Genomic DNA, 18,815 nt, shown 5'->3' with positions numbered 1-18,815 from the left:
CGTTTGCAGGAACACAACAACAGCTCAATCATGGGATAAATCATATGGCTTCTAATTTGAGTGCATTTTTGTATAAGGAGCGATGTTTTCTGGGTTTAATTTCATTGCGATTTTGACTTAATTTTATATCATGAGGATGAAAATAATCGACTAAGTAAACATTTTTACTACAATTCAGTATTTGTCAAGACATGTTGAACTTTAGCAAGTATGCAGTTTCTGATTGCTCCCACGTGAAAATATTTAAGGCAATTGTCTGAAATTTTATGCAAAGTGAGTGTCGTCCTTGCTACATGTGCTACCTCCTGCTGTGTGCTACAGATGTGGACAGAATTATTAGAGCCTCCGTGAAATTTAAAGGCTTTGTCATTATTTTCCCAAGTGCTTTTCTGACATAGCATTTCTAAAATTGTTTTCTTTAGAAAGCATAAATAATTTTTGTTTGCACATAATAACAGAATTATTTCAGACATAAAACTATCAGGGTTAATATAATTAGCCCCCTGAAAATGGACTTTATTATCGAATAATAGCACAAACCACTGATGTGCAGTGATGTGATTTAACTTTGTAATGCTCAAGGCTTATAAAATTGAGTTAAAACCAAGGATTATCTTCTAATTTGCACACAGTATAAAAACTTCAGAGAGGGTTTGGGCTGTCACATGAAAAAGCATCATGCCAAGAACGAAATTAATCAGTTTAGACTTGAGAAAAATAATGTTTGATGCTCTCGAACCAGGAGATGGATATACAAAGTTGCACAGTACAGACAAGCCTTGCAGGTGGGAAAATAAAATTTTAAAGACTCTAAAAGGAAAACTAGTGAGTGATGTGTTAAAAGACCCCAAAACAACGGCCAACATACTAGTCAATGACTCAGCCAAGTCAGCTAAGCTATATAGACGATCCTTTATACAGTATTTTTTATACAGTAAGTTTCATCCAGATAGATAAACACATGTAGGAAGACCTACAAACGTACGCTGCAGTCATTATAGTAAGATGAAAAAAAAATAAATATGCGACTTTAACTTTGACTGTCAAACAAAAGAAATAAAAATGGACCTACAGTCACAATCATCAGTCATTTCTCCTTGTTCATGTGCATAAACTAACGGCTTACACAAGGACCATGGGCTTACGGCCATGTATTTAGTAAGTGCATGTTAGCGACATGTGCATAGATACAGCAGAGAAAACAAACAGGAACGCCCAGCTTTAGCATGATGGAGTAATCAAGAGCTGTGGGAAAGAATGTCAACAACGTGCCAAGTGCACGAAGGAGACGTGGATGGAAGAAGTGAGTGAGAAGGATGAATGTGCTTAAGATCAATTAGAAAAAAAATTCCACACTTTCATTTCATTGCCCTTCTTGTACAGAGGAAGAACTGCTGAGCATGCACCATCTCTCCCGGAGTTTCTAATCGTCTCTGAGTGCTACAACAGCTGTGAGTGTTGAGGGTTTTTTTCAGAGGAGCCTTCTTTATTACGTGCTCAAGGAGTTTGGAGACTTTGTTCTGTTCAAGTTCCCCACCCTTACATCTGCAGCCTGTCCTTTGGTTCAAGGCAACAGCTTTTCCATCCCATGTCAGCTCCTGCTGCCTAATCATGACCATCCAGTAGAAAAATCCATGTTAAATCTGGTCCGTAAGCTGCGAGGGCGTTTCCGAAGCGTTCCACCGAGCGCTGGGGGACCGAGAGCCTGACGCTCGCCCCTGACGTTGCTTGGGAAAGCCTGAGTCAGACTCATGAAACTGGACCTCACCCAGAGTGTTCTCTCCCGCTCTGTGTTCCTCTCTGTAGCCCTACTGTGTACTATTTTGTTTTTTCTTTTCTACGTTTTTCTTTCTCTATCCTCCTCTTTTTCTTCCCCCATCATTCACTGATGAAGGCACTGATTCCCCCCTATTGTTGCTCCTTTGCTTATCAGTCGGTGTGAGGACCACATATGGTGAAAAAGTGATTGGTGCATTCATTCTTTCACAATCATTCGTGTACAGAAGAATTTGTTCCCTCCCAATAATAAACATTAAAGGAGCAAAGGGCCTACTTAGTGAAACTGATGTAGCAATCTTTTTTTTTTTTTTTACCCCCTCTCGCATAGACACTCACAGCCACTTCATTAGGAACACCTGTTTATTTGCGTTTTAACACAAATATGTAGTCAGTCACTTGGCAGCAAGTCGATGCTTTTAGACATGTGGACAGGATCAAGACAGCCTCCTAAAGTTCAAACTGAGCATCAGAATGGGGAAGAAAAGGAATTTAAGTGCCTTTGTGAGCGTGGAAAGACCTTTACTGTTGGCTGCACCATCTACCTTGTCTCGGATTTACCGAGAATGGTTTGTAAAGGCAAAATATCCAGTGAGCGGCAGATCTCTGGGAAAAAATGTCTATATCAGAGGTTAGTGGACAATGGCCAGACTTCTTCAAGACTACAGTAACTCAAATAACCACTTGTTAAACCGGCTGCCAAGCCTGACAGAAAAACTGAGGCTACAGTTCACACGGGCTCACCAAAATTGGACAATAGCCGATTGTAAAAATGTCTCAATTTTTGCTGCAACATTCAAATTAGGTGTAAAGAACATAAAAGCAGTTGAGGCTGATTTGGGTGGTATAATGCTGTGGGAAATATGTTTTTTTGCACACTTTGGACCTCTTAGTACCAAATGACCATCATTTAAATAGCACAACCTCCCTGAGTGTTGCCGATGACCATGACCATGCCTTTATGACTGCAGCGTACACATCTTCACAGCTCCCAGCAGGACACGGCATCATGTCACAAAGCTCAGATTGGTTTGAACATGGCAATGAGTTTTCTCCACAATCACCAGATCTCAGTCCAGTGGACCACTTTTAGGATGTGGTGAAGTAAAGATTCTCATCGAGCATGTGCTGCAGACATACACTGTTGAATCAATGCTATCAAGAATTAAGAGAGTTCTAAGGATGTCTCCAAAAGGGCATCCAACTCAGTCCTATCAAGAGGTAACTAATGAACTGCCTGGTTAATGTAAGTTATGAGTTTTTGTAGAACATGCAAGACACATTGTGTTCTGATCTCTGAGCTGCTGCACAGCAGGTTGAAGAAGCCAGAAGGAACATGATGAAGGAGGTCGTCTGACTGAAAGCCAAGCTGAGTGTTGTTTGCTTAAGCTAATGTAACTGTTTTTGATCAGTCTGAAAAACATCACTGAGATGCACACGATTCCACGTTTAAACATGCAGAAAGTTTTGCACATGAGCTTTAATATATCTGAGCTATTAAGCCCATGGCTTTATTAAGTGCTTTATAAACAGATAACACATTGTTACGCTGTGACTCACACATTTTGGAAATCTTGCCTACATGTGCGTGGATTTAGCAGGGAAAATACTGGGCGATAAAAGTAAATTAGTTGAAAGTAAGTCTGATTATTGTGCTTTTCTTTATATGGGGAAAAAAAGATGGTGCCATCAAAAAGTAATGCAGAAAATGTAGAAAATTCAATAGAAATGTAAGGATTTTGTTCCTGTGGTGGATTCCCAGACCCTCCTGTTAATGTTGTGTCCTATTAAAATGAGTTAAAAAGAGACTCAGAGATTTCAGTTCCTACAAAAATGAGCAGTAAGAGTAAAAAAAAAAAAAAAGAATTGGCGTGGCTGTGCGATAGTTGTTTCTGGCAGTGCCGGTGTGATTACAGACAGCAGCCACAGGATTATGAAGGTAATAAAAGCCAGGACGCAGGAAATAGCCCAGACTAAGAGAAACATATCAGCCTCAAACACAGACAGATAACTTCCCCACGCTTTGCACTTCCCGACATACACGGATGAAACTGGTGGTCTGCACCACTGCATTGTGGTGAGCGGCGAAACACAAAGCTCGACTCAGAGCCGCACAGGCAAACGCAGACACTAGGAACAGGGAATTCCCGCTCCCCACAGTTTAAAACCGTGTCCCTCCGCTGAAGGTGACTATCTCACATAAACAAGCATGTTGTTTTGTTGCCGTGAACCACATGTCTGCTCTTTGGCAGCACTCCCTTCCTTCCTGGGCCTTGTCATTAATAGTGAATTAAATAACGCTTACAGAGCTGACATCTGGTGAGCACGACTTCAAGCTAGAGGTGTTGCTCTTCAGAGCCGCCTTCCATGTAATTACCTCCAAGCAGCATCAAAGACGGTGGCCATTCTTTCCATGTTGAGACATAATCCTTAATGTGCTACAAATTTGTACCATGCATTCTTCAGTAAAGCCTCTTTGTCTGCTACTGAATAATAGCCAGCGACGTTGTGGGAGCACATTAAAACGGCACGCTTACTGTAAGGCTGCGAGTAGTGCTATAACCTAGGCTGCTTGGATGACTTGAGGTGAGATTAAAGCCATCCAGTTTAATGTCATTTACTGGATAGTTGTTGAGTCTGATGTGGCCCAAATGTGCCAATCGGTTGACAGCTGCTAACAAAATCTATAGTACTGCATACAAACACACTTCCCCCAAAGCTTTCATGCAGTGGCTGAATCGCACCAACCAGGTTATCACCTGTTGGCCATTAAACTGACATTAATGATAAGTTAAGACTAGATTCAATTTAAAAAAAAAAGTCAAATTTTCACTCAGTAATTTTGTTCATATCCATTCTCTTCACCACTTTATACTGGTGACATGTCCAGGGAGTATCCCCCAGCCCTCATCCTGTGACAGCTGGGATACGCTCAAGCATCCCCATCACCCTGTATTATTTTTTAATGCATAACTAATTGAATTTGGGGTTAGAAATGAACAACTAATCTGTTAGGTTAGTTTAAAATACAGTGGTTGCCTCATCTTTCAAAGCTCAGTTTTCTGTCAGGTAAAAAGTGACGATTCATCCCCGTTAACAAGTGACTATTTCATATTTTTCACATTAGACGGGGCTGGAAGACGACGTGTTGGTTTTACTGGTGGTGTCTGATGCATCAGTCTAGGATGAGCTCTGGTGACTGTGAAGGCCACAGCGAATGACTCCCATATTCTTATTATTCTTAGACCTTTTCTGTAAGCACTTCTACTCTGTGTATTGGAACAAACCTCTCCTGCCATAATAGACACATTTCATCACTGGAAGAAGGTGATCACTCGGAACAGCTGATTTGTGGACCTAACAGGACCCACTAGATCACCCAACTTAAGGGGTCAAGAGCTTTTGATCTTTCTCCAGGTTATTGCTATTTAAGTTACTTGATTCTACTTTTTTGCCAGCTTAAAACTCGTAGTTTTCAAAGCCAAGGTGATATATTTAAAGGAAAGATATTTAAAATGTGAAAGGCTGATAGTCAGTGAAAGCAATCTTCTGACTACTTTCACTCTAGAGTGATGTTCTAAATCTTTATAATAGCATGTAGGGACAAGGTTTAACTCTTGGAATCAAAGCCATAGAATTTCATGGCGTTGTGAGCTGGTGACTGGTCAGCATGTAGCTCCTTGCTGCTGTTTACACTGTCTGACTTTGCCTTGAAGTCAATGGATTCATTCATGGTACTTTCCCTCTCGTGGGCAGCCGTAGAGTGAGTGTGTAGGAGAGAGCTTGTGGGGAAGGGGGGGAAGGGGGGGCAGAAAAGGCGGGTGGAGGTCTGCCGACGACTCATATTTAACCTGTAACTTGAGAAGCTGATAACAAGGAGAGAATGAAGAATGAGCTCGTGATGAAGGAGTGTGTGTGAGAAAGTGAGAAAAAGACGGTGAAAGGAAAGAGGCGTGCTTTTGTTCCCCCCGATCTCACGTCCCCTTCTTCCCTCCCGATCTCCCTGGGAAATTTGACTTGAGTATTTTTCTCCTCCTTTCTCGTTACTCATGTGTCTCCCCGTTTGGGAGGAGGGTGAAAATGGTCTGAACAAGAGGGAGGAGAAAATAAACCCAGGGAGTGAAAGAGAGGGGAAATAGCTGTAGCCCGTAGCCAGACTTTGCCTGCTTATTCAGCGCCGAGTGCTGCACTGCGCCGTCTCCAGTTGTGGGATGTTAAGATTTGCCTTTGGCTGCACTTCGCCCCACTCGCGCGCTCACATTAAGACTCTTTAGACATCTTTATGCTCATTTTCTTGGAGGAGGAGTGAGTGAGGGTGAGGCTAACCAGACCTATTAGCCTGAAGCCTGAAACAAACACACACACACACACACAAACTCTCTCTCGCTCTCTCGTTCTCGCTCTCTGACACACACACACACACAAACTCTCTCTCTCGCTCTCTCGTTCTTGCTCTCTGACACACACACTCACACACACACTCCTCCAGTCCTGCGCTGCACCAAGGTAACAGTGAGTGGATTTAGCTTTTAGCCATCTGGTCGGAGCACAGAGGAAAAACCTCTCTGCTGCACACGGTGGGGGGGCAGAGGAAGAAAAGCCAAATGACGATGCAGCACTAAAACCAGACAGAGAAAACCAAAGAGTGAAAGAGAGAGAGAGAACGACACACAAAAAAAAGACACTCACTCTGAGACAGGATGGCCACCGCAGTGTTTCAGGTAAGAAGCGTGGTTGGGAAAGGAGGGTAAAGTACTGCTGTCTGTCTGATGATCGAGCTCCTGGCTTTTCGTGTGTGTGTGTCAGTTTTCTGCATTGTGGATTTGCTTCACTGTTACAGAGAAACAAAGTTATCGCAGGATGTGTGTGACCTGACATAGGTGTGATACTCATGTGCGTTATGCTGCACTGGAGCAGTGCTGTCTTCAGTAGGTGAACAGTGATAAAGAGTGAATTCAGACACATATTGCGTGTTTCCACAGCAGAGTGCATCGAGCTGCTTCTGGTGTGGATTGCAGGATTTTATATTAACGAGCATGTAATATACACAAACTCATGTTGTATCAGTGTAGTATTTAAATGTGTTTATGTCAGGTAATGTAAAGCACTGCTTGCTTCTGTAGTGCTTGTGTATGTGTGTGGTCTCCTTGGCTAACCATGTTTGTGGTTGGTGGCCCATGGTCATAGCTGGAAAGATGGTGGCCTCTTCTCTTCTCTTCCACTTACCAAGAGTGAGAATGAAAATGTGTTTGCTGTCACGCTTTCAGTGGTGCTCTGTATAAAGTGTGTGTGTGTGTGTGTGTGTGTTTGTGTCGACTGCTGCAGTTGTTTCACAATAAGACCTTGCAAAAGTTGTTTCACAGATATAATCGCCCCAGGCGTGAGAAAACCCAACAGCACTTGGGGAATTTTTGGCACGTATAGCGGGAGTTACAGTTGCCTCCAGTTTGCTTCAAACTGGGGAGAAGAATAAAGACGTAATGTGAAAACACAGAGCGTATTCTTAAACAGATTTGCAAGGTCACGCTGGTCACTGACAGCTGTGATTTTTCTCTGTCCCATCCACCCTCACTGAGTGGGTGTTTGGATTTTTAACAGATTCTGGCTCTTTCAGCAGGATATAATGTGAGTAAGAGGTTAAATTGTCTTCACATAGTTAGAAGACAGTAGGTTTCCATAAATACATTTTGTAGTGTAGTTGGAGCTGTTGGAACACAATACTAGGCTATAATGTAATGTATTGCTGCTGCTGGTAATGTATGCTAGAGACAGCTGAACGAGTCCAGTAATACTTATCTTTCAGCATGGAGCTGGTGTTGATGACTGCCCCCTCTAGCTTTTGTGCGTTTTAAAAACTGGCCCTCGTTTTGACAGATTTGAGAACCAATGGTGTTATTAGCAGATATTGGGGTAATTTCAGTAGGATTTCATTTTGGACTCAATATGTGGGCACCATCTGCCAGTCACTGGTGAATTCATTATGGTAACCCTTCCTTTAACCACTGACATCAGAGGTTCCAACTTTGGGTCTGGCACTTTTGTAGTGCCAGTGCTAGCCTTACAACATTTTTTTAAAAAGATGGTGGAAATGTGTGAAATTGAGCACCAGCTATGCACTGATGGAAAAGTTATGTGTCCACAAAAATGTCTAAATTTGACCCCTGTGCACCCCCAGCTTTTACACATGGTGTTTGTGCACAGTCACTTCCAGATGTTATACAGTGGGGTACATTTTGTCAGCATGGTTTCCAGTACAGGGAGATGTGACTGTAAATCAGTCCAAAGTTGTTGAGAGTAATCACCTTTATGCTCTGAGGAAACATTTCTGTCCTGATGTGAGCTGTATCGTCCAGGATTGCAGTGCTTCCATCCACAGTAGGACTGGTTTAACCAAGTTGACCACCTCTGTGACATTTTGGACCAATGTGTATGAGAGCACTTTCCACCACCCAACATCTTTAATTTTCATTGTACATTTCAGCTTCATTATAACCACAGAGACCCAGAAGTCTTTCAGCACTTGTAGTTTTGGGGACTCATTTATGAAAACTCACCATATAAGCAAACTATAATAAGTGATGTCTTAATATATATTTAAGCAACATTGTGAAAGAGGTCTTGGAGTGGTAACCATTTGGAATGGAAAGAATAAACAAGAAACAGTAACTAAATCTAAAAGCCTGTTGAATTTTCAGAAGCAATTCCATTTAAAAGCAGCATTATGTGATCAGCTAATCTAAGGAAAAACAATAGGTTGCATGCATAACACTGTTGTAAAGTGATTGGAGATGAGAAATGGGACGATATTAGCATTTGTCTGTCCAACTGACCAACTCCTGAGGGCAGCTTCTTTCATTTTAGCTGCTAATTTTTCATAGTCACCGGATAGTCTTCTTCTAAAAGCAGAAGAAAGGGGAAACCAAAACAATTAAAGAAGCTAAAAAGAATTTAAATTACTCAAGAGATTAAAGGGAATGCAGATTCCTGTGTTGCACAGACCTTTAAACCAATACTACGGGCAAAATAAAATACTGATTACAAATGATTTGCTGGAATGAGCGGTTTCTGACATCACAATTGGTAATAACTTGTAGGATGTGTAACCCACACATTCCTTGGCTGGCGTATGTGTAACACGGCATTGTCTTGCCTGAAGAGCGGCATTACCCGTGACGCCTGGCTTTGTGGGAATGGCGAACATCCACTGGCTTGAAGCCTGTGCCGGACTGGATTTCAGAAGAGGCATTTTTCATCATTACTGTCTGCCAGTCTGCCAAAGCCTCCCTCAACCCACTCTTACAGGCAACTCTAACCACAGTTACATACTCAACCACACATTCAGCCATAAGATCGGGACAGAGGAAGGGCTGGCCAGTTTGTGAAGGTGTGTTTGTTCACTTACTGTGTATGTGTGTGTGTGTGTGTGTTTCTAGGATTAGGGATAAGGCAGTGCTTCATGAACCATAAAAAACCACCAGTGTGAATTCTCATGCTCTTCAGCTGATGTAATCTTTCTTCTTCTGTGTGTATGTCTCAGTTCTTGCAGACACTGCCTCAGCTACGACATTACCGTGTATTGTAACAAACCATTTAGTTTCTTGTGTTTACTATTTTCTCACGGACTCACATTGTGACTGTGCACAACTCTAGAAGAGTGAGAGAACTTGGCTTTAGCCCTTTATTCAAGGGCACAAAGGTGCATTGTAATGTAAGCCAGGAGACACTTTTGATTTTGCTCAATGTTACACTCAAGTACAGTACAAAGTTTGCATATCCAGCATAGGCTGAATCGATACATTGCATAATACATCTACTGTATTATAATTGAACTAATGCACTCTCACTTATGTTCACAAAATGCTGTGCTGAACTGTAATGTGTGCACACAGCAATATATTTATTCCCTGGGTCCTCGGGGCTCAATGTTGGCACATACTGCAAACCTGCAATACATTAGCAACATAAATAATCCATAGCCATGCCAAGGCATCATGCCTTATTGTTGGGCTTTTAGTATAATTAATAGCTTCAACTAAGAGCAAGTAAAAGCTTCACATTTATCAAGGGCGTCATATAATGTTTCACTTATTGTCGTTGCTTAGCAGGTCATCTGGCATATATGAGAAACTGCTGTCATAGGCCCACAGGAAGGTGTTTTAAGAGCGTTTCAAAGAGCATATCCGGAGACTAATGTTGCAGTTAAAATGAACAGCGAACCCCCTTCAAAATTTACTGCTTAGGATGCTCGAACAACTCGGGACCATCAGCCCACCAGCTTAGATGAACACACACTGTTTTCAAGCTTTCTTTTGAGGTATTTAAGTTGTGCATTATCATTGGGTGATGTGTTGAAATAATTCAACACGGCCATGAACATTCATAACCTGTACGAGTTCATCCCATAGATACAGATACATACCTGCTAATTATGGCTTTCTTCTTATAACATTGCAAAACAAAGCTGGAGTACAGTCGCTTTGATGGGTTTTACTCTGCATTATTTGACAACAATTCCAAAAAGCACCAACACCACAAACACGCTCGGGTAGCGGAAGTGAGGCCCGGCTGGCTGCAAACGTGCTTTTTTTCTGCTGTAGAATTTTGCATGTTAATATGGGAGTTTATGGGAATTGAGCAGTTTCTTGGAGCCAGCCTCAAACACACTGAAGGCCTGCAGTTTTTGGTACTCCTATATCTTCTTTGGTTTTCAGCTTCCAAGGTTGTCAGCTGGTTGTGACTTACTGGTAGGTTTGGGGCTTCTGGTATCTTTTTATTGGAGAAACTTGTCCAAAATGGGAATGTAGACTTCCACACTGATGTTTTTGTTCTCCAGGACTGAACGTCTTCACAACACTTCATCTTCTGGTCTCACATTATGGAAATCTCTGACAGTGATTAAACACAACTCTACACAGTAGCTTAACGCAAGAAAAAAAAGATGACACCACCTTGAGAGAAGAAATAAATTAAAATATGAATTGGACTTGTTCCATTGCAGATAGGTAAAATAGTTATACAGCTCCTCCAGCTGGCCTTTTGTGCATCATGTACAGTTTGTAAAATATTTGTATTAATTTATTTTTGGCTAAAAACCTCAGTGGGTATAATGGCTCGTTTTATGTTTTGCTGTCAAGAATTTGCCCGCAGTCTTCTTTCTTTCCATGTTTCTTGACTGGTAACTGGAGCCAGCAGTCTTTAGACTTCCCGAGGACCCTCACAGATTACTACTCTTTAAATAGAGGGGCTCCTTATAATACCCCCAAAAAGTGGAACATTTAATGACAGCTAATCTTTTCAATGACTCCATGCAATCAAGCTGGAGGCCTGGTATAATGGCCCTTTCTTGAATAGCATTGGTAGTTTCATAGTCAAGGAACATATTGAGAAAGGAGGGGGGTTTCATTTTCCCAGCCTCTTTTTGGGAGGTTTATTTTGGCATGCAACTTCAGGGTTTTTTTGATTACCAAATGACACCGTTCCCCATTTTCCAGGATGGCAACCTTATCAGTAGACCAGTAATACTTTGTATCAGGGGTATCCAATCAATGTCCTCAATGTACCTTTGCAGTGCACCATCTCACAAACATTGACTTGTTTTGGCTTTAAAGCAGCTTGATGATTATTGAACGTGGCTCCTCCAGGGGAACTGAGCCACATGTAGAGTCTTGAAAGATTTATTTACCTTTTGTTATCCCGGTGCCCTTACATGCACACGTTAGTTGGGATGGTTTGGCTCTTTTTAAGCCTTTATGCCCCTCGTACACCATTCGTGCCAGTTTTGCCCAAAGGTCAATAAAAAACACAGTTTCTGCTTTGTTATGCTTTCCCTGAAGGTATTCACTCAGTTCTTCTAGTTTCCGAGGGTTTGTATAAGATGTAAACATTTTGATTTTCTGATGTCATAGCTTGACTGCGATCAGGATGGTTTGTTTTTGATCTCATTATTGCTGAACCTGCACCACTGAGTTGAAACTTTTTTTTAAACATCTTTCAGATTGTTTGCACAGTAGATATGAGAGAAGACTGATGAGGTCATGTCTCAGGATTTGATTTCCAGGTCTTCTAAGTTTGCTTTGGACTTAGTTCTTGACTTTGACGCGTAATAGCCTTCGACAAGATGCCGTAGCTTTGAACCTCTGTGGCCACTTATTTCATCACTGATTCTTTTAAGATTTCCTCCAGATTTGGTGAACCAGCTCCTGATTAGATGAGGCCAGCATGGTGGTGTAGTGGTAAGCACTCCTGCCTTCCAGCAAGAAAGCTACTTTTAACCCGGCGGGTTGGATTGGGCCTTTCTGTATGGAGTTTGTGTTCTCTGAGGTGTGTCCAAAGTGTGTATCCTGCTTCTCATCCAGTGTCAGCTAGGATAGGCTCCAAGCGCACCATGAGCCTGTTTGGATAAGGAATTAAGAAAATGGATGGATGGATAAAGTTTATGACATTTAGACTTGAGCAAAGTCTAAATGTCACAAATGTTTGGTTCAAAAACAGTTTGAAAGATTCATCTTATCCCATCATTGCATTTTGAATTTTTTTTAACATGATATATATGGAAAACATAAAAACAATGCAAACTTTGTCACTTTATTCTCTGGGTAAGAAGGTAAATTATCCCGTTAAATCAATGTGAGATGTGAAAGCATTTTAGTGTCCACATGACTGAGCATCCATGTGAACACCATGCGAGGTATGTTCATGTGTGTGTGCCAGAAGTCCACGAGGAGGGCGGGAGGTTGTTTTCTTTTCCTTTTTTCTCCTTCTTTGTTATCAAGCCTCCATGTCTCTGTGGGGAATGTTTATAGAAAGCAGACCTGTTTCCTCGCTTTTACCAGAAACCTTCATATTGTTGTTTGCTTTTCATGACTGATTGGTGTCGAGCGGGGCTTATAGTACTGACCAGAAAGGCAGGAAACATCAGTGCCAGGTTCCTGATTTTTCACCAAGCTGCTTGGACTCACTTGAAGGCTGGAGAGCTAAAAGATGGGAGAAAGGCTTGTCTGGGCCTGAGTACAAATATGCCTTTAATCTTTTTTATAAAACATAAAATATAATTTCTCAGCTTTGTGGAGTGTTTTTAAAGCTTGCCAGGAAGTATATAGGAGTGTAACTGCTAGACATCAGATTTTAATGGCCAGGATAGTTTTGCCCAACTTGTTCATGACCTGTTAATGGCGGTGGTGAGTTTGCTTTCTTATGCGTATTATTAATAGCTCTATTTAGGATATTAATATTTGTGCTGGAAACACAGTGCGGCAGTGATTAATGCTCAGCTGAGTCAAGTTATCCAGTTCTTTGAATGGATCTGTGTTTTCTCTGCAGATTTTTTTGTTTCATACTGATCGAATGTCAGAAATGAGTGATTGTGCGCAAAGCAAAATGGAGCAAATAGAAATTCTTACGTAATCCTATGTTTAACAGCTGATGTTTAACTGCTGATGAGTGCATGATGAACATCAGTTTTGTTAAAAAAAAAAAAAAAACGGGACTTGAAGGAGAAGCAGATAAAGGAGGGAGATACTTTGGTGGGATTAAATGTGAAACCCAAACTCACCCATCCATCTGTCATTAGAAAACAGCTAAATGTGTAGGCGTGCAGGTGACTTAGTGCTGCAGTTAAATGAACGATATCCTTCCCTTTGTGGGGTTTTTCTTTCCTTTTCTTTTTCATTGAGGTTATAACATAACAGCTGTGCACAGTTTGACTGCACAGGCTCGTCTCAGCTTGTCCAGTTTTCTCCCCTGACATCAACCTGTTGCTTTCCAAGATCTCGACGCTTCTCGTGCAAATGCAATCTAATGTTGAGATAACAGTTCCCCTCCAAAATACGCAAATATGAATAAAAAAAATGTTCTGTTGATTTTAATCACATCATGTGTTCGTAATCAGTAAACGGGGCATAATTGTAGAAATGGAAATTTAAAATGGAGCTATTATGCTTCTCCTTCTCTTCTCTTTTTGTATATACTATTACAATGGTGGATGCTTAAAATAAACATGGCCAAATGTGACCTTGCGAGTCCAAAGCTCAGGCTTCACACTGCTCTAACACCCTGTTTTGAACCATTTTGTCTATTCCTAGCTCTGTGTGATGTCATTGAGAGTGGGTATACCTAATAAGGTCATCTTACTGTAGGAACATTGCTCTGGCTGTGAACATAGAAGCTCCGCCCACTTGCTGTTTAAAGCTCAACATCAGGTGGGGGGCAGCCAATCAGGAGAAAGTTATCTTAAAGGGAGCAAAGGATGATTTGAGTGGCTCCACCAAAGCTCAGTGTAAGATAAATAAAGATTATTTTAAACTGTGAATCATGCAGAGCTACTGCTACTCTAAACTAGTAATAAAAATATGGAGGGTCTCATTCCCAGGGTGTCAAAAGATCTCATGGATACTAGAAAGGTCTCCTTTGGCATGATTCACTGAGTTTAACGGAGAAATGCTTGTCATACTCTTTAGTTGTTGCATTTGGACACTTAGCTTTACGTTTAAATGCTCACCCACAGCATTTAAACGTAAAGCACCAAGTGCCTTATGGTTCTCTGTTCACACCACTGATTTGTGCACAAGTCAAAGCTGAGCTGGCTTCAACATTTCTTCAGTGGCCCAGTCATGCGTGAAGCTCAACCAGTCATTTAGTTTCATGTTTAGGAACACGCAGATGCCAAGGGATGATGTGGACAAGCACTAGAGCAGCACTTGATAACTGACTGAGACTTTGAGTCTAGCTGCTCGTTCTTGCTGATTTTGTAAGTTTGTCACTCGTTCTGATAAACTAATTTGCTATTAACAAAGCAGCCAGTGAAAAGAATCAGAAGAATATGAGAAAATATGAGCTTCCAAACACAACACTAACCCCAGTCCTTGACTCGTGACTTACACCACCTCCATCTACACGTCCTCGTTCTGTGGCATCCAATATGCTAGGTGTGTCAAACCACCGACGCCAGAAGATGCCACAAAATGGCAGTATGTGACACTCTGGGATGGGAATGCCTTAGTTTCAAAAGTCCAGCTATGCTTAAAATGTTTGTGAACTGCTTCTTTGAGCATATTTGATATTTACTGTTGCAGAAAAATGCATGTGCAGAGTTTGACATTCCTGCTCTGTGTTCACCTCAACTCTGAATGCAAGTCTTTTGTAATCAAATCATATTCCAGGATGCAAACATATGTCATCATAAAGACTGAGACATGAATCAAAGAAATTAAAGGTTTTATTACCAAATGTTTATGAGACAAAAATTGTTATTCTGTATTAAGCATTCATTTCTGCTTTTATGACTTTGACCCATTATTTCTGTCTGTTCTGGCTTGTTCCATTTGTTTGCGTGTTTTAAGGGCCGTTCCTACAGTAACATCTCCTGCAAGTGAGCAGATGTCAAATGACGACATGTGGAAAAATGTCGTCATGTGAACATGTGTCACTGAGATATAAAATGGGGAGATGCTGAAAGACTTCTGACAGAAGCTGAAGTTTCTCTCTGCTCGCTGTCTTTCAGCAAAGCTTGGCAAAATGCCTTGCAAAGGTTTATCCATACTGTAAGCACAGCAGTGAAATTGGTATTGATCTTTGCATCTGACTGTGGGTGAGGGAGCAAACACAAGCACAATGCCCAAAATGTCAAAGGAAAAATGGCACAGAAGATGGCAAGCTTGCCAACTCACCAGAGGACATAAACCACCCTCTGAACCCTGATTCTTCATGGCTGCCTTCTTCTTAACCCCCTCTTCTCGTCCTCAGCCGCTTGGCCTGGTGCCAGAAAGTGAGAGCCATGCTAAATGTGTAAATCAGCGTGCTGGTAAATACCAGCTCTTAGCTGAAGGACCCTGGGAACGGAACGTGACCCCCGCTGTAACTTTAGAACAAAAGAAACAAGCCGCAGCTTCTCCCCTCACCACGCTGTCAGCCCCGTCCAACAAAGACAGGGGTGAGAATGAGCAGGCTGAAGGCCACTTTGAGCTGCAGCCGTGGAGAAGAAGCATGGCAGGGACATGCAAAGGCTGTCTGATCCCTCCGGGGTTCAATTTGCTCCTACACAGGCAAAGAAACAAACTGTGTGCTCATTATGATGGTTTTTCGTTTCAAAAATCTTTTGACATCTATCTGTATCTCTTTATCATCACTGTGGCAGTGAATAAAGTTAGCGTTAGCTAATCTTTGCTAGGTAGTGTGATGGACTTAGCTGTGGCTTTCTTTTATAGTGCACACATAGAGGATCAGAACTGAGATGAGATGTGTGGTTGACACCTACAGACCCAAAGTTAATCTTAATAGACTGACACAAACTAACTCAAGCCAGCAACGTGTTTTTTACCGAATGCTGTCGCACATGTTTTGCGTCTCACTATTTCTGAAGGGTTAGGGTTGGACACGAGCCTCTCAGAATTACCACTAACAATGCAGTCCAAACATCTATTTCTAATTGCCAGTACACAAAAAGGTTTGCAAAAAGAAAGAAATACAAAGCTGAAATTCCTGAGGCGGCAATTGCACATGCAATTTTAAAATGGTTGCATAACCTCTTAATTGTAAAATGAGGTGGGTAATTTGTGGTGGAATGTTTTTATATTGGAAATTATGGACATGGTTGATTCACACCTCTGCAATTATTGCAAATCATGAGTGATCCAGAGTAATACTAGCCCAGGGATGGGCAATCTCAGTCCACGAGGGCCGGTGTCCTGCAGGTTTTAGATCTCACCTTGGGTCAACACACCTGAATCACATGATTAGTTCGTTACCAGGCCTCTGGAGAACTTCAGGACATGTTGAGGAGCTAATTTAGCCATTTAAATCTGCTGTGTTGGTTCGAGGACACATCAAAAAACCTGCAGGGACACCAGCCCTCGTGGACTGAGATTGCCCACCCCTGTACTAGCCCCATGCAAACAGGGCTTTAGACTGTCTGTGAAGGTTCTCAGTCATCCAGGTCATCGTAGTCCAGACCTTCCCAAAGTGTGGGGCCCGCCCCCTAGGGGGGGCGCGGTATGAGAAGGGAAAAAAAAACAACGCTTGGACACTGCTAGCACGGGGCGCCTCCACAAACGCAAAGCAGGAGATGAACCATAGCTGAATATGTTTCCAAACCAACTTCATTGTTAGCAATGTTGAATATTATTACACAGGAAAAAAACAACTACATGTAAAATAATCACACCGTGACGCCTCTGCCTTTCTAAATAGAGGGACAATAACTGCATGTGTATGTGTAAGCGTGTAAAACCTGAAGATGGAGACAAAATACTGTTAATCTGACTATCTGCCATTTTTCAATTCATCTCATGTAAACAATAACGTGGCGCACAGCGTGACGTGAAAAAAGGCACATACCTTTTGACGTTGCGTGAAGAACTCTGTATTCCTCGTCAACACGTAAACGTAAAAAAGGAGTTTTAAAAAATCTCCGTGTTCAGTGATTTGAAACGCAGTTTACGTGTGGACGAAACAGCTGCGTCTTCAAAAATACCCGTGTAGGTGTGGACGCAGAGTTAGTAGTTTATTTTCTTACTAACTGTAATTTATTGCAGATTACTTGTATTTGCTTAATTGTTTACTAAATGTCTGAGGTGTGCAATAAGCCGCAATGGAGCAAAATATGGGTGTGTGTGGTTGGAGGACGTGGGTTAGGGTTACATTTTTCTTGTAAAACAAAGGGGGGCCTAGCAAAAAAAGTTTGGGAACCACTGTAGTCCAAGAAGCTTGGAAAGAAGCGTCTGGACTTCTTTAAGTTGCTTGAAGACGTTTCACCTCTCATCTGAGATGTTTCTTCAGTTCTTCAGTGATTAGGTAGAGGTTCATTAGGAGGTCCATTGTCCCTCTTGGGAGAACACTCCCACAGGGCTTAAATCTGGGACTCTTCACCATTTGACCCTAGAACTGACGAAGCGTCTCGGATGAGAGGTGAAACGTCTTCAAGCAACTTAAAGAAGTCCAGACGCTTTTATAGTAATACAAAGACGGATGATAAAAAGCCTTTCTAGAAAAGATGGATTTTTTTGTGCAAAAGTCCCCAATGTGGTGAATAATTAATTGATGTCCTAATTGTTTTTGCTATAAGATACTATACTGTATACACCCAAATACTGTATAGTACAGTATAATAATCCCAGACGTGTACTTAAATATGCTGACAAAAGAAAAACAGACACAACCGTGCGTACATGCCTCTTCATTCCTGAAGTGCTTCTCATTCTGTGACACATAAATCAGCAGCGCCGAGATGAGGACCAGTGTTTGGAGACAGCGGCTCAGTCGTGTACACGTCCTGCAGTCCAATCTGCCAATAAATCTGAGATTTTCCACAACTTTCCCTTGAGGGAAACAAAGAGGCCATAACTTTCACACAGACTGAGACAGACAAGAAAGAAAAATATGTGGATGTAAAGCAGCAGAAGTGTACATTAGGAAAAAAGAAAAATACATCGGGCAAAGAAGGAATTCCTATTCAGCCCGCATAGATGCATCAGAATTCTAATAAAATAATGAATATGGATCAAGAAGGAGAAAAAAGCAAAGTGAAGAGGGCATAGTTGCTTGGACCAAAGCTCTCCCATCATTCCTTTGTGCTTTGATAATATCCCAATAAGTCCATACGAAGCCGCACTCTGGCACACTCGACCAGCACGGACACAGAAAAGCCTTCTGTTACTCGTTACGCCTCGCAAATTGAATTTGCACAGTGAATATTTCGGCCGGGACGTGCCAGATGCAAAGATCTGGATAAACATAAAAGCACACAGGGAAGCCGTGTGTTTATATGCCAGTGCAGAGAGCTGGAGAAAGTTTTCTAGCGCATGCCCTCCCACGCTCTTTTCCACGGTGGAGAGTGAGCTAACCTGCATGGAAATCGGTTTGCTGCTTGAAGTAAAGCTGGAACGTCCATCTCTGTGTTTGATTTTCTTCCGTGAAGGTTGAGATTTGTAGAAATAGGCATAGCGGTATTTGTTTACCCAAATAATGAATCGATTCATTTTTTCTCCGTGCCGCGCCGGTGGGTTCGTTGGTGGTGTCGTTGGTGGGGTCATTAACATATTCAGATC

At 41.8% G+C, this 18,815-nt stretch overlaps 1 protein-coding gene across 15 annotated transcripts in view; it reads left to right on the top strand.

Moving 5' to 3' along the window:
• LOC309691066 (tensin-1-like) overlaps positions 1 to 18,815 on the top strand; it is a 243,244-nt gene that overhangs the window by 136,333 nt on the left and 88,096 nt on the right. The window contains exon 1 of one of the 15 annotated variants that reach the window (XM_082508583.1): positions 5,873 to 6,497. The exons of the other annotated variants lie outside the window; for them this stretch is intronic. Within the exon in view, the coding sequence (XP_082364709.1) occupies positions 6,477 to 6,497 (21 nt within the window). The 5' untranslated portion in view covers positions 5,873 to 6,476. Of the gene's footprint in view, positions 1 to 5,872; positions 6,498 to 18,815 lie in introns of those variants that run through there. 15 annotated transcript variants of the gene reach the window in all.

Source organism: Aulonocara stuartgranti, assembly GCF_965226115.1.
Source record: "Aulonocara stuartgranti genome assembly, chromosome: 16".
Lineage (NCBI taxonomy): Eukaryota > Metazoa > Chordata > Actinopteri > Cichliformes > Cichlidae > Aulonocara > Aulonocara stuartgranti.
The sequence above is the reverse complement of the archived record's forward strand: the minus strand, read 5'-3'. Positions and strand labels throughout refer to the sequence as shown.